At 31.0% G+C, this 27,611-nt stretch overlaps 2 protein-coding genes across 2 annotated transcripts; one reads left to right on the top strand and one right to left on the bottom strand.

Moving 5' to 3' along the window:
- Positions 1–223: 223 nt before the first annotated feature.
- Positions 224–27,201, bottom strand: LOC134722767 (uncharacterized). Its single transcript, XM_063586394.1, has 10 exons — positions 27,155–27,201; positions 14,619–14,719; positions 12,427–12,735; positions 11,883–11,937; positions 7,375–7,502; positions 5,499–5,576; positions 4,264–4,386; positions 2,801–3,205; positions 1,577–1,710; positions 224–1,074 (listed from the first exon to the last, which is right to left on the bottom strand). The coding sequence occupies exons 2-10, from the start codon at positions 14,683–14,685 to the stop codon at positions 1,018–1,020; spliced, it is 1,356 nt and encodes a 451-aa protein (XP_063442464.1). The 5' UTR covers positions 14,686–14,719; positions 27,155–27,201; the 3' UTR covers positions 224–1,017.
- Positions 19,036–20,962, top strand: LOC134722766 (uncharacterized). The gene is made up of 3 exons (XM_063586392.1): positions 19,036–19,056; positions 20,154–20,353; positions 20,518–20,962. The coding sequence occupies exons 1-3, from the start codon at positions 19,036–19,038 to the stop codon at positions 20,960–20,962; spliced, it is 666 nt and encodes a 221-aa protein (XP_063442462.1).
- Positions 27,202–27,611: the final 410 nt, after the last annotated feature.

The following is a 27,611-nucleotide window of genomic DNA, read 5'->3' as shown; positions in this document are numbered from 1 at the left end:
ATAATGCCCTAGGTAAGGCATAAAAAAATCAACAATTTAGCTTATAATCACAATTTCAAAACCTCTTTTACAGAGTTTAAAACTTTCTTTCAATTTATCAGCTGTATTTTAATGTTAATCATTTTGTAATGCCATACGTTTATCATGTTAACAGCTCTTCTGTCTTAATTCATAAGAGGTTTAATGAATATAGTTTTGATAGGCATTTGATACAACAACTATTTGTTAAACTTTCAACTAAAATGCATAGGTATTGAACCTAAGTTAATTGTTTTGCTAATCTAAAATAGCTATCTTTGAGTATTATGTTTTAAAATGCTTTTTTGAACCTATTGCAGAAATTGACTAAATAACTTGTATATTTCATATCAAATCATTTTACCCTTTCATGCATAATATTTGGCCTTGGACAACTTTTACCCAGTAACAAATTTAAAATTGCATAACACATATGACCTTAAAAAAATAACATGGAAGCCCTGGCAAGCATTTCTTGTAATCAATTGTTTTATGACTATTTTCAACTGTCATGACTCTACTCATAATTGATAAACATTTTTTTTATATATGTCATTATCAAATTATCTTAAAAATAACAAGTTATAATCCAAATTAAGTAATGGTGACTATAATCTCATTAACAATTCTGCTATCATGTCAAAAGTAAGATCTTATATAACGCAGGTTAACAAATTTTGATAAAAACAATGTGAGGTGAATATCATAAATCAATACTGTGGATTCATTTATTTTTGTTGGTACATGTACCAATTTTCTCCTATATTAAATGGACAAAAGTTAAGTTTAATTTCATGGTTTTGTCAAAGTCTGCAAACAAGTCTGTAGAAAAATTCATTCTTCATTGAACATTTAACTTTCACCTGTACACACCATGTCAACGAAATTGGTATCCAATGAATAATGATGAATCCACAGTAGTAAGATATAATGATGTAGTCAATTGGGTTTCATGTAGCCATACCAATAATCTCTCTGAACTCATCTTAAAACTTGAGATTATTCCATTGACTTGGGATTTGTTTCTTCATTAGCAGGACTTCTTGAGTTACTATCCTGAAAATATGATTTAATTTTATTTTTTATTTTTCAACATTTACTCCCTATTTCTGGGTTATATTTTACATTATTGCAGTAAAATCATGCTTGTTTTTTTTAAATCAACAGACAGCAGATATATTTTTTAAAAACATTACTTTTAACTGACTAGGGCTTCTTTAGAAAGGACAGACAACATGCTTGTTTTCTAATCTTATATATTATCTAATTATTATACATATGTATACTCAGCTTATTCATTTCATTTGTCAAGCAACATTTTGATTTTCAACAATTGAAACTTGTCTAAATTATTTTCTATTACTTTAAGTTGGAATTTCCGTTTCTATCATCTGCTTACTAGAAAATCTTTGAACCCATATCAATACATATAAAATCAGGTTAACAGAGTTTTAAGCCGTTTGCAAATCTTGAACTATTACAACTAAAATCAATGACCTCAAAAAGCAAAATTATCATAATAATACTTTTTTCAATATTTTAAAATGAATTTACATACCTTGGCAGAACTGACATTTACTTTTTGAGCATATAAACAATTATCATTATGTGAACTGCCATTTAAAGGATCATCATTTTCTCTCCACTTCTTATTGAATCCACAACAGAAGCATTGTGCATAGGTATTGCATCCTGGAAATAATCAAAGTAAGCAATCAAATACCAACACATTAACTCAAAAAAAGATATACAAATGTATATGAAAATAAGAAGATGCTGTATAATTGATTTTGATACAACTCTCCAACAGAGACAAATGACATAGAAATTAACAACTTAGGGTCACCATACAGCCTTCAACATTACACAAAACCCTTACCACATAAAAGGGTTCAAGATGACAAATGTAAACCCATTTAAACTAGGAAACCAATGGCCTGACGTATGTTAATTAAAAAACAATGAACATAATACAAATAAATTATAGAGCAATAACAACAACTAAATTACAAGCTCCTGACTTATGACATATAGAATGTGATGGGGTTTATTCAGTTGTTTTCTTTTGTTTATGTGTTACATATTTGTTTTTCGTTATTTTTTTTAAATAACTAAGGCCATTAGTTTTCTCATTTGAATTGTTTTACATTGTCTTATAGGGGCCTTTTATAGCTGACTATGCGGTATGGGCTTTGCTCATTGTTGAAGGCTGTACGATTACCTATAGTTGTTAATGTCTGTGTCATTTAGTCTTTTGTGGATAGTTGTCTCATTGGCAATCATACCACATCTTCTTTTTTTATATTAAACATGTTAGTTAGATTCTTACCCTCCCCTCAGTAGATAAGGTGGTGTAACAGTACCACATGTAAACAAACTCAAAATTATACTACATAACCTATGTATTATTCAATAAGTGTGTGGTTGCAATATGTCTTGTTATGTTTCAGAGAAGATTTTTGTTAAAATATTTGAACACAATCCACAATAATAATGGCAGAAGATAACAAAAATTAAAAAACCACTAAAATTCAAAGAACAGATATAAGACAGTATAATTTGTGTAGAATGAAACAATGTTAATCGACAAGTCATCAAATGTAAATCTGAAATGGAAGAGAAAAGTATAAGGTTCTTGATGGATATATAAACATAAGACAGTCAAAAATATAATAATAAAGAAATGTGGTATATTTCCAAATGAGACAACTATCCACAAGATAAACTTAAACGTTAAATCATTTAAAACATTTAAATGAGCAAAGCATCATGATAGCTATACCTTTATAGAAGAATCCAGCACTGGCCATCTTTTGTTTGGATGGTTCCCTTAGGGACCATTCAGTAAAACTTTGTTCTCTAACTCTTTTCTTAGAATATGCTGGGAATTTTGCTGAACTGATAATAATTTCTTCCTCCTGATTTGGAAATGTTGGATTTGAAATATGAGAGTCATTATTTGAAATTTGAGAGTCATTATTTGAAATAACAACCTCCTCCTGTGGGGAGGTAACAATAGATCTCTCTGTATCAGCTGCATGAGATGTTTCATTATACGCATCATCAGATTGTTGTGGTTGTGGTGTTTTACAAGCACCAATCCTTGAAAAGCTTGTGGCAATTACTGGCTGAAAAGACTTATCAGATGTTTGTGATGTACCAGTTGCTTCTATATCTACAGATGGTACTGTAATAATATTAGATAAAACAACTGAGATAAAAATTCAAAAGAATCATTTATGAAATCTAGTGCAATCAAAGCAACTTTAATGGTTCTCTCTTTTTTAACAGAAATAATAGTCTTTTTAAAGGTTTTTATTGATGTTTAAACCCGACTTATTTACTTATAAACAAGTAAAAGTCCTTCAGGACTTTTATGATATGTTTCAAAGTGACTTGGTTCAGTTTAAACACCTTTAAAAATGTGTTTATTTCTTATAATTTAAACAAACAAATGGAGATTATGAAGTTAATTCCCCCACTTTACCATATGTAAATTATATATTTGTGTCATTGAAATGGCCTGGCACATGAATATTTTTTGCGGAAAAAGAAAAAAATAATATGCATTTAATCAGCTACTTGATAAAAAAAAAAGTAAACTACAAAAATATCATATCATCGTTCAAATGAATGTATTGTGTGTAATATTATTATTTAAACAATAAATATGAAGTGATAAATAAATATTTTTAACTTTGAGCCACATATTGTGAAATCATAGTGTTATTACATCGCCATTTAGGTTACATTGGTTTCAAAAGGTAGTTCAGTCCACATCATTAATCGAAAAATAAATAAGGTCAAGAGCCACTACCAGAAGTCTTCTTGACCAATTGTATAATCATGTAAACATACTCTCTAATGTTTCAAATCATATAAGGATTATATCAAAATAAGTGATTGTTATTATTTTAGCAATTTACTTATTTTATTAATTCCCTGTTACTTTTGATATTTAAAATTGCATGGAACTATTTGTCAGTGCCAAGTTTGAAAAATTCTGTAACTTTTCAGTAAGTGTCCTAATCATTACTTTAACACAGTGTGATTTTAATGAAAAAGAATTTTTAACACCTAGAATTAAATCAAGAAAACTATGTCACTCTATGGAGGCATTTTATTTATCATATTATCAATTAAGTATTATATTTTTGAACAGGAGTTTACAATTATCCACAAAGACATGGACAATTATGAGTGTACACCCACAACTTAATATGATTATAAAACTTGACCACTTACCTTCATTTGAGGGGTGATGACAAAATCTATAAGCTATATTTGTCTCCAGATTGTCAGTAACGTTTGATTCATTAGGTTGTACATCATTTTTTACATGATGATATCGTACCCCATTAGATGGATCTGAAATACCACAAAATTACACAATACCTTTAATAGCTTATTTTATAGTATTTGTTTATGAAGGCTATATGCTATTTACGTCACATGCATTTGACTTTAGTGGATAGTGTTATTTGAAATCATATGATACATCTGCCTTTATTTTTTGTTCAAGTTGATGAGACACACAATTTTTTAAACAAAACCATATGTGATATTTAGGTAAAAATATTAATTTATCAAAGGTATTTCAAACTAATAATAATGAATATGTGTACTTAGTTTGAAGATGATTTAATGCACAGAACAAGATACATAATATAAGTGGGGTATATAAACTGAAAAGTTTAAAACTGGGCCCTTTTAATACAAATCTATATAACTATGCAAATCTTAATTACAAAAACATATTCTACTTAGTATTTGATATTTACACCTTAAACTTGCAGTGAGATGAGTTTTTTGTGTTCCTAGTTGAAAGACTAACTGCATGTTCCTTTTTTCTTTAATGTGCTGTGCATGTACTGATTTGATGTCATTGGATTGATACTTTATATCCTCTGTTTTTCTTTTTTATTCTGTTAAAACAAGTGAAACTGCGAGCTACTGCTCACTGGTGATACCCCCATGCAAGTGGATTATATTAATAGTGTATAATATGCAAGTGTTGGGTAAACAGGAAGTTGTCCAGTGATGAATCTGAAAACGCATCACACGGTATAGCTGACTTATATGAATTCCGAAACCAAATTTCAGAAATCCTTGTAATGTAGTTCCTGAGAAAAATGTGACGAAAATTTTGAACTTGGCTATCATGTGTAAAATCATACAAGTGTTCGGTAAACAGGAAGTTGTCAAGTTATCAATCTGAAAACGCATCACACGGTATAGCTGACTTAGATAAACCCTGAAACCAAATTTCAGAAATCCTTGTATTTTAGTTGCTGAGAAAAATGCGACGAAAAATATTCATGGGACGGACGGACTGACTGAAGGACAGACAGAGGTAAAACAGTATACCCCCCCTTTTTAAAGCGGGGGTATAATAAAATTCGGCATATTGGATCTTAAACTGAACAGTTTCTTAGATATGAGGAATCAAGAATTAAGATACTTTTAACAGGGAAACTTACCTATATTTGTTGGTTGATTGTCATTACCATTTGTCTCATTAGGTGGTACAGCATCATATTGTACCTCACCATATGGATCTGAAATACCACACACTTTTGTATTTATAGGTCTACTCGTTATTTCAGAATATTCAATGAATCTACATTTATCGTCTTATTATAAGTATTAGGGAGTGAGATATTTTTGCCGACATTTTGGGTATCCAATTTGCCTGAGTTTACTGTTTCAGAGAAATATATTTGATGGACCAATGAACAGATAAAAAAAAAAATATGAAAGGACATGTATCAGTCTGATAACTATCCACCAGAGTCCATATAATGAGGCTGTTGGCACTTTTTAAACCTCAACAATGAACATAACCGGTTCATTGTTTCCAGGCACCATAACATAATGGAGTTGTGGCTTGGTAGCTTGAAATAATAACAAAGTTGTTATTTCTATGTATGTAGTAACACACATGTGCATTTTAAGTAAACAAACATCAATGAAACACCACATGTTTGTTTGCTGTACTTGAATTATAAAACAACCCATCAGCTTTATTTACATGAATTTTGGCTTAGAAAGAGGGGTAAAGGTGTATGTTTACATTATAAGTTTTATAAACAATTATTCATGGACATATGATAAATGTAACATTGATTTTTACTGTAAAAAATTGAATACACAACATTCAGAGATATACCCAGCAAACAAATCCTAGTTTTAAAGCCGTTAATATACATAATCAGTAAATGTAACTGTATCAGCTACAAGAAACAATAAATTAATTGCATATTCATAAACAGACAAACAATTGTGTCAGCTATTATTTTGATGGAAAAAAATGAAAACAATGGAATCCCCAAGTTTGAAGTACACTGAAGATGATGATTAAAAAAAAGATATTTCAATTCTAATGCCAAAAACTAGCATTTTTGCACCAAAGGGAGATAATTTGGAACTTTTCAATTATATAAACATTTTAAGTCATCTGGGGTTAAACTGAATCTATTTTTTTTTTGGTTAATTTTTGTATCATACTAGCATGAAGTAATAACTAATAGTGTAATAAATAAAATGTCTAATGAAAAAAACAAATGTTTAAATTTTTGCTTAAATTTTTGTACCCACAATACTCCTTAATCATGTTAATAGCAATTGGTTATCATTCATATGTAAAAAGTTCAAAACCATAAAAAACTTTTCATTTTTTTCCTGGTCAGCAGTATAGGAAAATTAAGTGCTTCATGTTCCAATAATGATCATGTATAGGATGTTTAGAATGTTATGATCAATGTATTATATTTTGTGTATCTCAAAAGTGGTGATAAACCTTGGTATTATTAGAAATCAAGCCAGTATCATAGGGTTTTGATTGCATTATATTTAATGAATGGCTATTATCTATTTTGATTTTATTGAACCATAAAACTAATTTTTGACTCTTCACATTGAATAATCCGCAAAGCGGATTATGTAACATGTGAAGAGTCAAAAATTAGTTTTATGGTTCAATAAAATCAAAATTAATTATTGCCATTCATTATAAATAAATTTTCATCAATAATAAAGCTCAAAGAACTTTTTATATTATTTATATTAACAATAACAACGTACACACATGTTGGCGTATGAATACACAACGTCAGAGTGGGCGTGTCGCCATAAAAATTGACAACATTGAAAATAAAACTAATAATTTTAACCAATCAGAAGACAGTAAATACACCAAATTTATTTATTTGATCATGTTGATTAAACCACATCTATCTTTTCACTTAAAAAAAACCGTTGTAATCTGATTGGTAATATTGTGAATAAAAGAGGAATTTCAAAAGTTTCCATGCTTCAGTGCTTTATATGGTACCAAAAATCCTCAAACAAACTTACCTGGGGCATTCTGAGGGTCTCTATTGAAACAAATTTTAGTTACCATCCCAAGTCGACCTCTTTTGTACAATATTACAAATACAATTATCAATATAACCATGATAACAATAAATATAACTATGCCAAGTCTGAAAAACAAAGGTTTAAACTAAGCAATAAACATAAACAATTACAGAGTCAAATCCCTAAATCCAGCACGACATGAGACATTCAATAGATTTGAAAACCCATGTCTATTTTGGTATCAAGATTTGCTGTGTCTTATAGCTATATAGTTGCTTACTAAGTCTACGTCTTTTAGTCTCTGGAGCAGACTTGTCCTATTGGCTTTTATACCATATCAATGACCTTTTTACTTTAACATACATGAATGTGCAGTTCTGCATATCAGATTGTGGCTGTTTACTAAATTGCATCTGGTTTAAACAACAACAAAGATTAATGATAAATATACATATGCCAATATGTGTCCTTTGGAACTATCTTCTATTTCAGAAAATATAAGCTGTATATATATATATAGAGATCCCCGGGCCACACTAAGGCAGATCTCAATCGACTGACCATTACTATCATTGACCACAACTCTGCTTGGTCTAGGGAGGATAGACTTACTCGAGAAAGATTTTGGATGAGAAAATTAACAACTTTGGCACCAAATGGGATAAATGAAAAGATGTAATTCGACACCATGCAGTGCTTCACATCTGGGTTATATTACTTATTATTACAGTCTCCGTTTTTATTTCTTTACCTTACTCATCTCTAAAATATATCTGTTGAATATAACAATCTAAATTGCTTAATTTTTTGAGGGATGTATAAGTACCAAGCCACGTCCAACTATTTTACTTTAGTCAAAATTTGTTATTATTTTTAAACGGCCGTTTGTTTTAAACATCGCAGACTCTAATGTAACTACACTACAGTTGTCAAATCTGAAATATTTTGAAATTTAGACCAATCAGTGCTGTTTATTTAGAAATAAGACCGTGCAATGCTGTTTATTTGGAATTCTTATTGACACAATCTTTCTTGTAACATCATAATTAGCGACACTGTAAAAGCTTTAGAATTGTGCTAGTTCATATAGCACATTATTATTTTTATTTAAAACATTTATTTGAACTCTCTGATGTAGTTAGTCATATAACCTATTTCATATTCAACATATTTTTGGAATGGTGCAAGCGTCTTAACTGATGTTCGGTTTGCCTTTTTTATTGTATAAATTTCAAGATTTAGTAAAAGTTTAATCTAAGAAGACTTAAAGATGATTCATTTAACATCAGAATCTGACTGACGAAGGATATCTGTTATCCGAAATATTTATAAATAATTACATTTATAGTTCCTTTTTGTGTTATTGGTGTTGTTATGTACACTTTTTAGGCGTTTATATAATTTATTTTATTGTGTACATGTATCGTTACTTGTAACGATCCAGCGCCCTCGTGGGAAAAATCGTTGACTATTATTCAGACGTTTGAGCCTCGGTCTCATATTCTAAGAATGACCTTCATCCTGATGATCCAAGATATGCTTGGATAAAGGATCATTCTTATTCATATTTCGCCTTTGGTCTCAAGTAATAAATAAGCTTGTTTAAAGTGAAGACACAAATTAAAAACAAACTTTTACACAAATGGTCCAAGACCACAATTATTTTGTAGTGCATCTTATTTAAGAACATAAATGAAAATTTAAAAAAAAACATGTGCGCTTTCTCAATGAAATTTTTTAAGTGTGTTGTACTACTTTTGGGACAAATCATATCAAAATTATAGAAAACTTTATCTGCTCTAACTCAAAATTTGGACAATTTTATGTTTAGGGCGTCTTGAAATCTTTTGACAGCTTCCGGAGTGCTAATTTCTAACCTTTTTCAGCTGTACCAAACCAATCAATACTTTCCTTTAAAATTCTGGACACAAATTTTTTTACAGTGTAATTTCACCCCAAATCTTGCAATTTCAGGCATTAAACATGGAGAAATAAAATTGGAAGGGGCATAACAATTAATGACAGGTAACCCACTGTCAACACTAGGGACTATATTCGAGAACAACAAAAATTAAGGGATGACAATTGTGGTCTCGGACCAAATGCCATATTTAATAAAGCATAAAAAATCAAAAGATCATCAAGTAATTACAACTTCCAAAATTACTGATATTATTCACTTCCATGTAATAGAATAAAAGTTTTAGCACATTTCCAGACTAAGCTGTTGTCATAATGTCTTCAATAGAAAAAAGTAAAATCACAAAAAAACTGAACTCAGAGGAAAATCAAATCAGAAAGTCCCTAATCATGGCAAAATCAAATGACAAAATACATAAAAAATGAATGGACAACAACTGTGATATTCCTGACTTGGTACAAGCATTTTCAACTGTAGAAAATAGTGGATTAAACCTGGTTTTATAGTGCTAAACCTCTCACTTTGTATGACAGTGTCTTCAAATACCATTATATTTATGATCTGGACCATACGAGTATTTGGACCATACGTGTATGGTCATGACCATATGGATATAAACTCATGTGGTCCGACCAAACGCATGTTGTTACAGCTTACTTTTAATACTTCTAAACTCTTCATTGGGTATGACCTTTCACTAAAAAGACGCTATCATATAGGTAATTCTATTATAATATTATGATAAAAAGATTAGATAAAAAAACATTAGAAGCTTCACAATGTTTATATTTACTTACTTGTCAAGACTATAATAAACACATTTTATACCGATGGTCATTACCAATGACCATTACCGATGACCATTGCCGATTTGTTTTTATTGATAAATGGTGATATGTCGACCTAAATTATTAAATTCCAAAAGTTCTTAATGAACTGTTACACAAGAAGTTACTAGAAAGTAACTTAATTTTCATATGGTGTATTGCAGTCATTTTGCGATATTTGACTTTTTTTTTATTTATCTGATCTAGTAAGAGCTTCTAAAAACACTGTAGAGATCAGAATGACCAAATACCTCGATATCACTGTAGGCAGCTGCAAAAAGGCTAGCTTTTCACTTGCAAACAAAAGGTGCAACTGAAAAGGATCGATCACTACCAAGTCTTGCAAATGCAAAAAAGCCATGATACCGTGTGGCAGTAAATGTCAAACCAAGTCTACATGCAAGAATGTAACTAGTGATGAAAACTAACTTATAATGTCATCAATATTTAATTTTTACGTAATTTTTTAATTATAAAATTAACAAACTGTCATGAAACCATCATTGTTTTTTAGATAAAGTTTTTGTATTATTGAAACGTTTATAATGTAATTTGAAAAAATACCTGAATGGTCTAAATACTTATATGGTACAGCCTGTTAATAACCAAACGAGTATTATACTCATATGGTCCGACCGATATGGTCGGACCATTTGAGTATACTAATATGGTCATGACCATGCGCGTATGGTACAAATACTCATATGGTCCTGAACATATACAATGTTGTGTAAACTAAACAGACAAATAAAATAGTCAAAATATGTGCAAAGCAGTCATCATAGTGTTACAATTTTAAAAGAAACAATTTAACAGAACACAAAAGCATCTATCAAATTAAAAACACATTCATTGCTGTGTCTGACATCAGAAAATATATACGTCACATATTTTTGCAGTTCAATGTATATACAAACAATTTTAAATTTTCACGTGGGCAATGTTAGCATACAGCTAGGGTTAAAACATCAAAAGTATGTAAGATTAATTTAAGAAACAGTCCGAGATTAATAATAGTCCAAAAGTTCTAAAGAATTTATAAGAATCCACAAATGGTTCATCCATTTCACAAAAAGTTGCATTTACAAAATACCCCAGGAAAAAATGAAAGATAATACAAACATATTGATAGGATGTATAAGTACCGAGCCACATAAAATGTATATCACAGAAAACAATCCAACAGTAAGAGTAATATTAATAACAGAACAATTTCTAATTCATTTCCATCAACCCTTGTCCAACAAGAAATTATTATGTCTGATTAACATTAATTTAGCACTTGTCTTACATCGTAGACAAGATAAATGTAAGTTAAGTAACTTTCCCCTAAATCTTATATGAACAATAAAATAAAAAGAATTCAAGTGAAATGTTGTGTTCACTGCACATCCTCTAGAAAGATAATGACGTTTTTATGGAACAGGTGCTTATATACTTGTGTCAACATCACTGGCCAGCTATGGTCTGGTGGTTATAGTTTGTTTCTTTAAACAGAGATGTTACATGTTAGCTTCGTCCCTCATAGAGAAGTTAGGCTAGTTCATTACTTGAGACTGAAGACAAAATATGAATAGGAATACCCTCTCTCTGAGTGTAGGTATATTATTATATATGTTGTACTTCATTTTCTTGTTTAAATATCAATGTAAATTAAGTCTATATATATATATACATGTATAAAGAGGTTTTTTGTTTTGTTTACTTGAATGAAATACTATTAACCATGCAGATGTCCTTAAATATCAGAATCTTACATTACAGCAATTTTACCATCCCTTTCTTGAAGCTCCCCTTTATGTTCAGGTAAATCTAAAAAAAATAAATGAACTCACATGTATATAAACCTGTCATATGGTTCTATATTAATATATGAACTGAAACTTGAAAGAAAATGAAAAGACAGAGGATTAAAGAATTTGAATAACACATTGTTACTTATCGGAATAGGTAAGTTGTTGAAAATGAAGAAAATATGTATACATTATATACATTTAATGTGAAGATCGAAGGACAATAGTGAAAGTTTTAAAAAAACATACTGTACAGCATTTTGGATATATATTTTACTCTCAGCTCATCAATTTACCTTGAGCAGCATATCTAATTAGGCAGGATATGCTTAGCTATATGGAGCACATGATATTGAGGTGATGTTTGTGTTTCTCATTCAATTTTCAATGTAGTTTTTTTTATAACTGCTGTTGTCTTTTTGTTTCTTTGCAATGTAAGTGTCAGTTTTGTCCACTTTAAATCTGTTAATATTACTTGTATTACCCAAAGATTGATTTTAATACATACCATTTTTAAAAACATCTTTAACCAGCAGTAGCAAATTTTCAGATTTGCTAAAAGAATAACTACACATATATGTTATATTCACATCATTTTTTGTCAAGTTTTTGATGAGCAACCTGAATCCATTACTTTCAATGGAAGCCTTGTACTTTGTAATATTTTCTGATCCATCATTGAATGTAAGCAACTTCTGTTTAGATCCCTTATACCATCTTTTACTCTTTTGTGATGACAATTCATAATCATCAGCCGTACAAAACAGTTCCAAATCTTGACCATATTCTGATATTGTTTTCTCTACCTCCCATTCAACTGAAATAATAATCAAAATGATTACTGTTCAATTTTGCAGTTACAACATATAGACTTTACCAGTGCTGTCAGTAGCATGAGACTCCAGCAAATTCATGTCATTTTCCCTTGATCTTTTGTTTTTTCTCAATTATCTTTACAAGTTTTGCCATTGAAATCTCAAGCATTTGCTTCACAAACAAATCCCTGCTTTATATGTTCTCATTTGTAGAAAATGCATATAGAATACCAGGCTTATAATTTAATAAGCTAAATGCTTGTTTCGTCTACATAAGACTCATCATTGTCGCTCAGATCGAAATAATGAGAAAACCAAACAAGTGAACAGTTGAAGAGCACTGATGACCCAAAATTCCAAAAAGTTGTGCAAAATACAGCTTAGGTTATTTATACCTGCAGGGATATGAAAATACTTGGTATTTCGAAAAATTCATTCTTTTGCAAACAGTTAAATTTATAAAAATTGCTGTATAATTATTAATTCATATCAACACCAAATTGCTAGATACTGGTTTGGTGATACCCTTTAAGACAGAATAGTATAAAAATATTAGTGTAACAGATGGTAAAACCATCACAGAAAGGTTATCATGAAACTGTACTGCCAAACTCGCAATACATATTTTGGTGAATTTTTTTTACCAAATCATGGTTGATCCTCAATCAAAGATCTACTATTCATGCTTTCCATACTTCTTAATGCCATGGTTGGAACAATTTGATACCTGATTTACATGAGGTAATTGAGCATACCGGATTATTAAGTTGCACAAAGGTCTTAAGGCGAAAATGTGAACCCAGTAAACGATTTTTAGATGATTTTTGTCGTGAAACAATTCATTTAATCTCTAACCACACTTGTAACATTTACAAAAACGTTGCATTTCTATACTGCTGAGACTAATGCGGCTTTCACACAGTGCCGACTTGGCTCCTAATTGAGATCAGATAGCGCAGATCTTCATTTTACCAAACTCCACAGAAAACTCTAAATATACCACAGACGTACACAAGTTACTATTAAACAACTGAAATATACCAAAGAACAGTAAAACAAGTTATTGTCTGAAAAACAAGTTATTGTCTGAAAACTACAAAATTATAATGCATATATGTGCCCTTTTTTGGCCCGTAATCCCTAAACTGATGGGACCATAACCCCCAAAATCAATCCCAACCTTTCTTTAGTGGTATTGAATCTTCTGGTAAAAATTTAAAGAGGTCCATTCACTCAAACTTAAGTTATTGTCTGAAAATTAAATGCGTTTTTCAAACGACGACGCAGACGACAAAACTGACGCAGACAATGACTTTGTTTGCTAATTAATGTTTCTTTTATCATGTTACTTGTACTAATACGTATACATTGAGTATATTCACATTGGTAAGAATTTCACAATTTTTTAGTTAGCATTTTGTTTAAAGTAAGTCTAAGCCTTAGATGTAGGTTTACATCCCAGCTCCTTTGTTCTAACACTGGGGTGAGTTTCACCGGTTAACCGTTGACAACACTAACATTTATACAAAAAGTTTGATAAAAAGCTGGTAGCATAATAAAGCTGCATTGGTATACTTTCAAGCTGTAAATCAGTGTAAATAGATAGCTTATTTAAATAATATATCTGGCTGGCACGGGATTTTATAAAACATTAAACAAAAGGTTCCACTGAATTCAATTATATATAACCGTGTCATACATATACTGTGCCATGGATTCATTTATATAAATTTGTGGGTACCAATATTCGTGGATTGAGAAAGAAATGTAGATTTGTGGATGTTTGATATTCATGATTTTGCCAAATGTCTGCATACCAGCGTTCATATCCAGAAAAACAGGTATCTAGTGAATAAAAATCACAGTGAATACTTTCAAAACATACCTTTAGCTTCTGACCAAAATGGAATGAAAGTCATCAATACAAAAACCAATAGAATGTTTTCTACCATTTTTTCATGTCATAACAAATGCATGTATCAAATTCTGAAAAAAAATAGGTCATCTTTATAATATAAAATTGCAAAGTTTACATAGTTATTTCAACAACATAAGCATGATAAATCTTAGATATTTGCATTATTTTTTACTGGCTTTGAACTAAAATTTAGTAACTGTGTGTCTTTTGTGTTTGTGTAATTTTTTCTGTGCTCAGTATCTGTCTAATGAATAGATATAGGAAGATGTGGTATGAATGCCAATGAGACAACTCTCCATCCATTAATTCACAAAAAAGTTATGTAATTTTCTTGAACAGTGTAACCTCATTTCGTGACTTGAATATCTAAGCATATATATTGTATATTACAATGATAAATTTCTGGAAATGTTCATGGATAGGATGTAAAAATTGTTTGATCAATACACTATATTTTGTGCCTCAAAAATTAAGGTAGTGTCTAAGCCTTGCAAGATTTAGATATCAAGTTAGTAACATATATTGGTATTGATTGCATTTCATGCAATCTTTACCCAATAAAAAGATATATAGAATGATTTCACATGAGACAACTCTGTGCCTGCATATGTCCCAAGTTAGTTGCCTGTAATTCAGTGGTTGTAATTTGTTGCTGTATATATCATATTTGTTTTGTACATCAGGCCAATGTTTTCTTGTTGCATTGTTTTATATTTGGATGCCATTTATATAGCTTGTAAAACTTACTTTAGCTTACTAAGCAGTATGGACTTTGCTCGTTGTTGAAGGCTGTATTATGTCTTTATACATCATGTGCATCACATACATACTAGTTAATTATAGACTGCAATGCATGTGTTTTTTTTAAATCAAAACTTAGATAGGAACATAATTCAGTTGTCACAAGGAAACATTTCAACAGTAATAAATTATTAGTTCAGGTAGTTAAAGATGATCTTTGAGACACAATTTTTACAGAAAGAACCGTTTGAGCCTAGTGAAAATATTGATTTGAACCAATTGACAACTGTCTTTCTAATATCTATTATTTGGGCCACTTTTTCTTAAACTGTTGGGACCTCAACTCCCAAAATAAATCTCAACCTTCCTTTTGTGGTCATAAACCTTGTGTTTCTATTTACTTATAATAAAGTTATTGTGAGAAAACAAAGAATAATGCTTAAAGGGTCCTTTTTTGGCCCCTTTTTCCGTAACTGTTGGAACCAAAACTTCCAAAATCAATCCCAACCTTCCTTTTGTGGTCATAAACCTTGGGTCAAAATTTCATAGATTTCTATTTACTTAAAAACTAAAGTTAATATACAATGTTATACATTTTGTTCTAGTGTGAAAACTAAGAACAAGCTTATTTGGGCCCTTTTTGGCCCCTAGTTCCTAAGATGTTGGGACCAAAACTCCCTAAATCAATCCCAACCTTCCTTTTGTGGTCATAAACTTTGTGTTTAAATTTCATACATTTCTATTTACTTATACTTAAGTTACGGTGCGAAAAGCAAACGTCTTGAGACGACGATGACGCAGACGACGACGAAGCCAAATGATACCAATATACGACCAATAAATTTTAAATTTTTGCGGTCGTATAAAAACTGCAAAATTTTATTTAAAATTATTAATTTGGGGCAGCAACCCAACAAGAGGTTGTCTGATTTGTCTGAAAATTTCAGGGCAGATAAATCTTGATCTAATAAACAATTTAATCTCTATCAGATTTGCTCTAAATGCTTTAGTTTCAGAGATATAATCCAAAATCTACATTTCACCCCTATGTACTCTTTTTAGCCATGGTGGTTATCTTGGTTGGTAGGCGGGGTCATCAGGCTCACTTTTTGAACTATATAACCCAATGATGATTGTGGTAAAGTTTGATTAAATTTGGCCCAGTAGTTCCAGAGAAGAAGATTTTTTAAAAAGAATACTAAAATTTTAGAACTAGAGGCTCTCAAGAGCCTGTGTCGCTCACCTGTTACTGTAATTACTGATGTCGGTCATCTTGGTTGGTTGAGGTGGGGTCATTAGAAACTTTTTTTAAATAGATACCCTTGTAATGATTGTGGCCAAGTTTGGTTTAATTTGGCTCATAGTTTTGGAAAAGAAGATTTTTGTACAAGTTACAAAAATGACGAAAAGTTGTTCAATATTGACTATAAAGGACAATAACTCCTTAAGGGGTACTCTAACAATTTTGATCATGTTGACTTATTTGTAGATCTTACTTTGCTGAACATTATTGCTGTTTACAGTTTATCTCTATCTATTATTCAAGATAATAACCAAAAACTGCAAAATTTCCTTAAAATTAACAATTCAGGGGCAGCAACCCAGCAACAGGTTGTCTGATTCATCTGAAAATTCAGAGCAGATAGATCTTGACCTGATAAACAATTTTACCCCATGTCAGATTTGCTTTAAATGCTTTGGTTTTTGAGTTATAAGCCAAAAACCGCATTTTACCACTATGTTCTATTTTTAGCCATGGCGGCCATCTTGGATGGATGGCCGAGTCACTGGACACATTTTTGAACTAGATACCCCAAAGATGATTGTGGCCAAGTTTGGATTAATTTGGCCCAGTAGTTTCAGAGGAGAAGATTTTTGTAAAAGTTAACAGACGACGCCAGACAACGGACGACAACGGACGCAAAGTGATGGGAAAAGCTCACTTGGCCCTTCGGGCCAGGTGAGCTAAAAACAATTACAATGCAAATAAAAAATTCTACAAAATGCTACCAACTATCATTGTTAAACATAAAATTTAGACCAACAGATATATACTAAAGAACTTTAAAGTGTCAACAAAAAAATCTAAATAAGTTGTTTTGGGGCAAAATTTCTCAAAATAGGGCAGTGAAAATGTACTTTTTTTCGATGTAAACAAATTAAAAAAAAGTTTTTTTTATATTGAATTTGAATTATTTCTTGATTGAAAAAATATATATTCACTTTTAATAAAAATTCAAATGACTAAAATAGACATATAATGATTGATGCATGGGGAATAAATTACTAAACAATCATGTTTGTTTTATTAAATTAAAAGTTTTAAAATTTTTCAAGTCAATTCCTGATGATAAAAAAGTGAACTAATCTAAATTGTTAATTAATTACAGATGATTATTAGAAATTAATCAAGTAAATTATAGGCCTTACTTGAATAGCTTTTATATATATTCATATTTATATTCATTTTTATAAAAGATCTTGTTAATTCATTGACATAATTTACAGAATCACTTTATGTATTGTAAAAGTAATAGGCAATAAATAAATCTATCATCCGTATATCGGGTAGAATTAATTTGCGCCAATTGCAGTTTTGAAAAGGTATTAATTGCGCCACTGTCTTTTATTTTAATGGTATTAATTGCGCCAACAAATGAAATTGCGCCACATTTACCTGTTAATACTTTTTACCTATAGCATACCTGTTCATGTTTATCTATATGAAGACAAAACAAGACAAGACAAGACAAATACTTTATGAAAGTCTCACCACTTATTACATATAAAATATACAGCTTAACAACATGAGTCACTCTATAAAGAGTTTTGAGAGACTATAAAACAATGTTTCTTAAAATTATAATACAAGCAGACAAGTACAGTTAACTTTCACGAGTATAAAATACATTTTCGCTTTATGAAAATTTCATAGCAAATTTTGGCAGTAAACAATACCACATTTTCATTTGTAAAAAGAAATATAATTAAATCAGTCTTCAGAAATTAGAACGTAAAATTTTGAGATCTGCAAGCATAAGAAAAGCAACCAATATATTTTTAGAGCGACCTTCAAAAATAATAAATTCAGAGATCTTCAAAATTGAAGAAGAAAATTTAGAAAAGAATGATTTAAAATATGTGCGTCAGTCTATGTATAGAAAGAGAAGAAAAACTGCGTCCGGCTTAACCTAAATAAATTTTTTGTTGGTTAACATTTGTAATTTCTTTTTTATCCATTTGGAATAAATCAGTGACATTTTTTTAATCTATTTGTCCATGTGTACAAACATGTGTGTTTTCTATATATATATACATGTATTATAAATTAATTCAATCTTTCATTGTCAAGTAAACAATGAACATAATAAATTCAATTTGATAAAATTTCTTAATTTTACTCTTAACACTTTTAGTCTTTGAAAGACAGAAAATAAACCACAAGACAATGGTTTTCTGCAATAAAATTAATGTAATTATTTGTAGTACCGGATGGGAGATAACTCTTACTTCCTTTTAAAAAATGTTGTATTACAGAAAAAAGTAATATTACAGATTTACAAATGTATTATTACATTTTAATGTAATATCACAGTTTTCAGTAATTGCCAGGACTGTATATATATACATTGTGTATTAAATTATGACATTGTGTACATATGAGGTAAGATATTTGTATATATTGGAGTTGCATATATATATTGAAGGTTCTAATTATGTAAGACTTCTGAACTGTTGCTTTTATCTCTCATCGTTTGACAAAAACCTTGAAATATCATGAATATTAACCATTTAAGAAGCTAATATATAAATAAATACATTTTAGACAGACACTGGCTCAAATAAGTTGAAGTTTAAATTAGAATTATGACAATTAATTTTTCTTGAAATAAAAGTAGCATTTTAACTAGTTATGTCATGTAAGTTGTTTTAAGGATGTACACCTCTGAGGAGCCAAAAATTTCTAGAATTAAACTTTTTTTCTTAACCTGATTTTTAGGTTTATAAGACTGTAACAAAACAATTGGTAAAGAAAAAATCATATGGTGGTGTGCTTCTTTTTTTGCTACGGCCCTTTGAAAATGCCTAATTTTGATGATTTTCTCACTTTTCATCGATTTTTACCTATTTTTGGGCTATTATCGTGAAAAAAATCACAGTTCCACAATTAAACTTTTTTTCATACTTTCCATTAAGATGAAGTGGACCAATCTGAATAAATTTAACTTACAAAAACAATAGGTAGGTGTTAATATAAGAAAGTTTTATCATATTTTGATGCTTTTTTTGTGTAAAATTTACCATACTGCCAATTTTGTATTTTTATGATTTTACTCATTTTAAAGAACAAAATGCATATTAATTCAACTTTTTTGTTATAAATGATTGAAAAAATACATATCTAAGAAATTAGAAAAGACCAAAATGAGATGGGATGTATATTATTCTTGTAAAATCATTTTTTGTATCCCTCATCCATTTTCTCAAAATTTTGAATAAAAATACTGACTTGAATGGTCGTAAAATTTGAAAACTGGATTATTCAAAAACCGCTCATGGTAAATACACAATTTTTTCACAGAGTTATGTTTGATTATAATATTTTTAAAGTTCATTGATATTTTCCACTTCTATCATATGTTTTGGAAATAATTTAAGAACGAGATTTCAACGAGACTGAACGAGACTGAAAAGTCAGTAGAATACATCCTTAAAGAAGATCTGTGTATTATATTTTGTTTATGTTGCAATTTTTTTTAGATCAATGAAGCAGCAAACCTCTCTCCAGGGGAATTTACAATGGCAATTTCGGCTGTAAGAGATAAAAAAATGGAAAAAAGGAAAGAAAAGAAAAATTCAAAGGAATACAAAGTCAACCGTTTACAAAAGAAAAGGAACCGTAATACAAATGAACGTAAACATCTTGTAAGAGAGGGTAAAACCTATGGATCTCAAATGGAGTTTGATCAACAGCAGGACCCTGAGCTTACCACAGAAATTCCTCTTCCTTTCAATCTCGATGGCACTGAATGCAAAGTTTTTTTTTATTTGGAAACAACCGGCTTGGGAAGGGAAGCGACATCATTCAAATAGCAGCTAAGTCATATTCAAATAATTTTAATAGGTATGTTGTTCCAAGAGTGGACATACAGATTGAGGCCAGTAAGATAATTGGTATTACTTACAGCCACGGAACGAATAAAATGTACGTTCGAGGCCAAATAGTTGAACCGGTGTCAATTCATAAAGCTCTACTGGATTTCAAACAATTTTTAAAGGAACAGAATCAGCCAATAATATTAGGTCATAACATTTGTAACTTTGACATTCCTGTAATTGTTAACAAATTGAAAGACTATAATTTGTTTTCGACATTTGCTGAAACAGTGAAAGGTTTTATTGACACAATGAAAGTGGCTAGAAAGTATATTCCCAAACATGATGTAGAAAATTATAAGCAGCAGACTCTTGTCCAACAGTTTGTAGGAGAAAATTACCTCGCCCACAATGCAATAGAGGATATGGATTCATTAAAAACATTATATGACAGTAAAAAAAGGCAACAGTAGTAAACCGCTGTTCAAAACTCATAAATCCATGGACAAAAAACAAAATCAGGGTAACAAACCAAAACCGAGCGAAACGCATTAAATATAAGAGGAGAACAACGACACAACACCGAAACGCAACACACACAGAAACAGACCAATCATCAGACAAAACACAACGAGAATAACAAATGTAACATGAAAACCAAATACATGAATTTGGGATAGACAAGTACCGTGCCACGTCTTATCTCAATATCTCAAAAATAAGAGAAAACACAAACGACTCAACGTTAAAATGCAACACAAAGAGAAACGAACAATATTATAACAATGACCATCTTCCTGACTTGGTACAGGACACTTTTAATGGGGAATAAAAGTGGTGGGTTAAACTTGCTTTACTAGTGAAATCTGATGATGTATTTACCATTTCATACCACAATTGCATGGACTCCTACTCTGACATACTAAGTAGTAAAATTGTTTCAAGGCCAGTTTGCATGCAACTAGCAAAAGATGGTATATCGTTGAAACACCTCAAACTGGCATCTGTACGAGATGTAAATGGATTGAAATTTGTCTTACAGGACTATAAGATACCACCAAAAAGTGTGAAATGCATTCAGGACTACTTTCAGCCTGAAGAATGAATATTGTATGGCCAAAAAATAAATATATGTCTGCGTTTTCTTATAACCTGACTGTGTCTACCCTATACTTGTTTTATTATTCTCCCAACACAATGAATTTGCCAGGGATAAGATTTTTCAGTCTGTCAGTTTGTCTGTCCTTTTCTTGTTAGTTCAACTTCTTAAAAGTGGCAAAACAGAATTAAATGAAACTTCGAAGGTGGTATGAATGCAATAATGGTGTACATAGAACAAAGTTATACAAAAAAATGATTCCCTGCATTATAATTTTATATTTTGAGTTATTGTCCCAGTTCAGTTGACACTGAATAATAAAGAATTTGCCATTTTTCGTCTGCAGAAAAAATGAAGGCCAAAGTCAAACATTCTTATTACTAGTGGTTGGATATTATACCCTATCATATAGATATGCCAAAAACTATTTCTCTGAAGCTACTAAAAAAGATAAGAACCAAAATTTAAAGTCTCATTATGGTCAAATTTGCAAGGAACACACCACTTCATGATAACCCATCTGATTTACCAAAGATGTAAGGTCAAGGTCAAAAGTTATGGCTCGGTCATTTTCATGCCAATAAAACTACGTAAAGTTGACTTTATGGTAAAATTGAGAACACATGAAGCTCATCATGGTGCAACACACATTATCTGATGATGATTCATCTACATACCAAAGATCTAAAGCCAAGGTCAAATGACAACAAGGCATGGTAAAGTGTTTATATTTAAAAGTAAAATTGACCTTGAGGTCAAATATAAGCTCACATGAAGATCATCACAATATAGGACACTCCATCTCATTATTATACATCCTCATACAAAAGATGCAAGACCTATGTCAAAAGACAAAAAAACGCATATGGCCTTGTCTTTTTAATTCCATCAAAAAATACATTTATTTGACCTTGAGGTCAAAGTACAAGGTCACATGAAGTCATCATGAAATGTGACACTCTATCAGATGATACATCAACATACAAAATATCTAAGCCCTAGGTAAAAAGACGAAAACTATGCCCCAAATATTCTATCAGAATGAAATTGCTCTTATTTATTGAGGGTGGTGGTATTATAAAAAAATAAAATTGAAACTAGAGGCTCCAAAGAGCCTGTGTCGCTCACCTTGGTCTATGTGAATATTAAACAAAGGACGCATTTGAATTCATGACAAAATTGTGTTTTGGTGATGGTGATGTGTTTGTACATCTTACTTTACTGAACATTCTTGCTGCTTACAATTATTTCTATCTATATTGAACTTGGCCTAAAAGTTTCAGTCGAAAATGTTAGTTAAAATTTACAAAGTTTATGAAAATTGTTTAAAATGCACTATAACAATGTATAAAGGACAATAACTCCTTATGGGGTCAATTGACCATTTTGGTCATGTTAACTTATTTTTAGGTCTTAATTACTTTGCTGTACATTGTTGCTGTTTACAGTTTATCTCTATCTATAATAATATTCAAGATAATAACAAAAAACAACAAAATTTCCTTAAAATGACTAATTCAGGGGCAGCAATCTAACAGTAGGTTGTCCAATCCATCTGCAAATTTCATGGCAGATTGATCTTGACCTGATAAACAATTTTATCCCCTGTCAGATTTGCTCTAAATGCTTTGGTTTTTGAGTTATAAGCCAAAAACTGCATTTTACCCCTATGTTACATTTTTAGCCATGGCGGCCATGTTGGTTGGTTGGCCAGGTCATGCCACACAGTTTTCAAACTAGATACCCCAATGATGATTGTGGCCAAGTTTGGTGTAATTTGGCCTGGTAGTTTCAGAGGAAAAGATTTTTGTAAAAGATTACTAAGATTTACGTAAAATGGTTAAAAATTGACTATAAAGAACAATAACTCCTAAAGGGGTCAACTGACCATTTTGGTCATGTTGACTTATTTGTAGATCTTACTTTGCTGAACATTATTGCTGTTTACAGTTTATCTCTATCTATAATAATATTCAAGATAATAACCAAAAACAGCAAAATTTCCCTAAAATTACCAATTCAGGGGCAGCAACTCAAACAGGGCTTGTACAATTCATCTGAAAATTTAAGGCAGATAGATCTTGACCTGATTAACAAATTTACTCCCTGTCAGATTTGCTCTAAATGCTTTGGTTTTTGAGTTATAAGCCAAAAACTGCATTTTACCCCTATGTTCTATTTTTAGCCATGACGGCCATCTTGGTTGGTTGGCTGGGTCACGCCACACATTTATTAAACTAGATACCCAAATGATGATTGTGGCCAAGTTTGGAGTAATTTGGCCAGGTAGTTTCAGAGGAGAAGATTTTTGTAAAAGATTACTAAGATTTACGAAAAATGGTTAAAAATTGACTATAAAGGGCAATTACTCCTAAAGGGCTCAACTGACCATTTTCGTTATGTTGACTTATTTGTTGATCTTACTTTGCTGAACATTATTGCTGTTTGCAGTTTATCTCTATTTATAATAATATTCAAGAAAATAACCGAAAACAGCAAAATTTCCCTAAAATTACCAATTCAGGGGCAGCAACCCAACAACGGGTTGTCCTATTCATCTGATAGATCTTGACCTGATAAACAATTTAACCCTGTCAGATTTGCTCTAAATGCTTTGGTTTTTGAGTTATAAGCCAAAAACTGCATTTTACCCGTATGTTCTATTTTTAGCCATGGCGGCCATCTTGGTTGGTTGGCCGGGTCACGCCACACATTTTTTAAACTAGATACCCCAATGATGATTGTGGCCAAGTTTGGTTTAGTTTTGCCTGGTAGTTTCAGAGGAGAAGATTTTTGTAAAAGTTAACGACGACGGACGACGACGACGACGGACGCCAATTAAGTGATGAGAAAAGCTCACTTGGCCCTTTAGGCCAGGTGAGCTAAAAAATCTGGTGGTTAAAAGTTTATAATATTTCACAAATTTAACAAACTAATCAGTACAAATGGTTAGTTTTAAAAAAAAAATAAACGACACATTTTTTTTTTTAATTTTGTCTTCAAATACTGGACACAAAAAAGTCACTTTTGCGGGCGGAATTTAAGACCCCCCTTTTTTTAATTCAGACAAAAATTTATTTCCAGAACAAGAAAATTACAAGCAAAAGGAGCTGGTGCCTTAGTTTTCACTATTAACATGATTAACTATGCTTTTGTCAATTTAGGATCATTTTTCCTTTTTTTTAACATATATATACCCCTATACCCATATTTCAGAAACCTCAAAATTATGCTTTATATTAGCATGTAGAATATGTCATATTCCAGTTGCCAAATCTTTGTAACGTATGGTTCAAATCCTTCGAAATTTTTATAAAATGTTTAGCTTAACCTAGTTTATCAATGGGATAAAAACAAGAAAATTTAAACAACAGGTTTTTTTGGGTGTTTAGTGTTGGGTAACCCCTTAAAGTTAAAGATTTTAATGTTATTATCCAAGGATAAAGGTTTTAATTGGCATTTCAAAATTTCTGATAGAACATAAAACTTAGTTATACTCACATTATTATAACTTCAATGAACTTACCACAATGTACCATGTATACTACTTTCCTTTTATTTCACAATTTTCATTAATCAATTTGATTCAGTATTTAATTTTTCAAATTCCATGAATTCTTCCAAAAATCAAATAACAAGCTAAAATTAATTATTCCTGAATATAATGAAGCTGCCATAAGTCCAACCCTTGCAAACTAAAACCAAAGAGCCAAATTTTGAAGAAAAAAAAATATGACTCTTTAAACAAAGCATTATGGGTTTTTCTATTTATGGCCATACCAACAGTTTTATGCCCATAAGGAAATTTATGCCTTGCTTATTTCAATTTATTCCAGCATGACCAGCTAGGTTTATTGCTTTTTCTACACCCGTAAGGATTACAAATTTACATTTCCTGCTCCCTTAAGCCTGGATCTAGACACATAACTACCACCATGACCACTTACACCTGGTTTACGTCTTATTTCCAGGCGTAATACGCCTTATAATTTCGTACGGGTGTGTTCCTTTATTCTATTCTATTGCATTATTTGCACATTATCTGATCATCAACAAGTCAACATGGCGACTCCTTGGTTACAAAATGAATCAACAGTGAATTTGACAGTAGCTTATGAGGAAATTAATAGAGAATGTGCCCATAGGATGATGATGCCCCACTTGCAAATATGATATAAAGTAATAAAGGAACATAACTCAAGAACAGTAAAAGTGTTGCTATCCATTTTCGAACTCATTCTGTCGATTTGTTGTTATATGCATTGTGTATAAGTTTCAAAACATTTTGTTGAGGTTAACTAAAGTAAGAGAACAGAAACAAAAAAATCAGCAATTTGATGTTTACATTTAAGGGGCACAGCTTCAAACAGTAAAAGTGACGCATAACCCATTTACAAACTAGATCTATGTTATGTGGTAATACGCATTGGGTAGAAGTTTCAAAGCATTTGGTTGAGGTGAACTAAAGTTAGAGAACAGAAACCAGCTTTGGAAGATATGGAAGTATGGACAGACGGACATACATACATACATACAGACGTAACAGATGGACAAGACTGAAGTGTGAAACTTAATGCCCCCTCTGCCAAGGTGCGGTCATAAAAATGTCAATTAAGGTTAACATGGCATAAATGCATGGAAATATAACAAAAATATAAATAAAATATTGTTAGATTGGAAACCAATTGTCGGAATGCAAGGTTGGGTAAGGAACCGATTAATTACTAACAAACTGACTTATGAGTAATGTAACAATATACAATTATGACGCAAAGGAATTAATGATTATCCAAAATTATCAACCCTGAGTACGGGTCCATGTTGTTCCACGAAACTTATACACCCTGTTGCTTGTTTCACATTGCATGGAATAAACAGAAGCTGCCAAGATGAATGATTAGTGATCCGCAAAGTAGTTTTAGTGGCTAGTTAAATTAAAACTATTCCTATCCAAAACATCCCTTTTGGTTGGAATATATGTGGCATTGCTGTCGCTTCTCTCTTCGAAAGAAGCTCTACTGTAATAGTTGAGTTTGACATATTTATACACCGTTATTGACAGGAGTTTGAAATCCTATCAATACATGCAATAATTAAGGGGGTAAAAATATACCAAAGTCGACTATCACAGTTAAGAGATTCTCTCGAAGAGAGAAGCGACAGGAATGCAACGCATTTTCCTACTTGTTTTAAAAGGGATGTTTTGGGTTGGAATAAACGCTATCCGTCATTTACAAAATATATTTTTACTTCTATTTACCATTTAAACTTCTTTGCAGGTCACTTATCAAATGAATCATTTATTTAATTTACACCTTATTTTGACGTCCAGACAGGACTCCAGATAGTATAAAAAATTATGACGTCTGGCAAGGCTATTGCGTCCCAGAAAGAAAAAAAATAGCCTTGCCAGACGTCATAATTATTTGGACTAATTAAGGCGTCCCAGAAAGAAAAGAAAAATAGCCTTGCCAGACGATATAATTATTTGGACTAGACTCCAGACTCCATCTACACTAATAAGAAGTATTATCAAATAAATGTATGTTCGTATTCTTTAACATACCCTTAGATCCTGGCAAGAGATTAAGTTTGCTGTCCATTTTTTAGATTACTTTCACAATTATTATTATAAAGAGAAAGTAGAATGGTTGATATAAAAGGTGTAACCCGAACCCGAACCCGAACCGGAATTTTCAGGAAATTCGCCGAACCGGCAATCTTTAAACATGTACTGTAATCATTGATTTTTTGTTAAAAACATAATTAATATTTATATACTAGAATACACCCGCGAAATCGCGTGATTTACAGCTTGTTAAATGTTGAAGAATGTGAATTTTTGTAAAAGATTTTATGTCTGACTGGAGAATTTCAGAAAAAGGTATCAAAACTCTCTCCCCTTTTTTCCAAAGTCCTTTAATTTGTCTTCTTTCTGTTAAATTCCATTATTGTCACGTTTCTGGCCTCAGACCACAATTATTCTTCCCCTTTGCTACAATGCATTTTTATTGGTAAAAGTC

Source organism: Mytilus trossulus, chromosome 6 (genome assembly GCF_036588685.1).
Source record: "Mytilus trossulus isolate FHL-02 chromosome 6, PNRI_Mtr1.1.1.hap1, whole genome shotgun sequence".
In the NCBI taxonomy this organism is placed as follows: Eukaryota; Metazoa; Mollusca; class Bivalvia; order Mytilida; family Mytilidae; genus Mytilus; species Mytilus trossulus.
Note: the sequence above shows the minus strand (reverse complement) of the source record. Positions and strands in the feature narration are given on the sequence as shown.

Bases quoted from the DNA above. Each gene is read 5' to 3' on its own strand.
- LOC134722766 (XM_063586392.1), top strand. From the start codon at position 19,036: ATGACATTGTGTACATATGAG. The intron at 19,057-20,153 runs GTAAGATATTTG...AATTTTTTTTAG, and splicing joins TGACATTGTGTACATATGAG to ATCAATGAAGCAGCAAACCT. The intron at 20,354-20,517 runs GTTTGATCAACA...TAATTTTAATAG, and splicing joins ACCTATGGATCTCAAATGGA to GTATGTTGTTCCAAGAGTGG.
- LOC134722767 (XM_063586394.1), bottom strand. From the start codon at position 14,685: ATGGTAGAAAACATTCTATTGGTTTTTGTATTGATGACTTTCATTCCA. The intron at 7,503-11,882 runs GTAAGATTCTGA...TTTGTTTTTCAG, and splicing joins GATGGTAAAATTGCTGTAAT to ACTTGGCATAGTTATATTTA. The intron at 1,711-2,800 runs GTATAGCTATCA...GATTATTTCCAG, and splicing joins TGCTGGATTCTTCTATAAAG to GATGCAATACCTATGCACAA.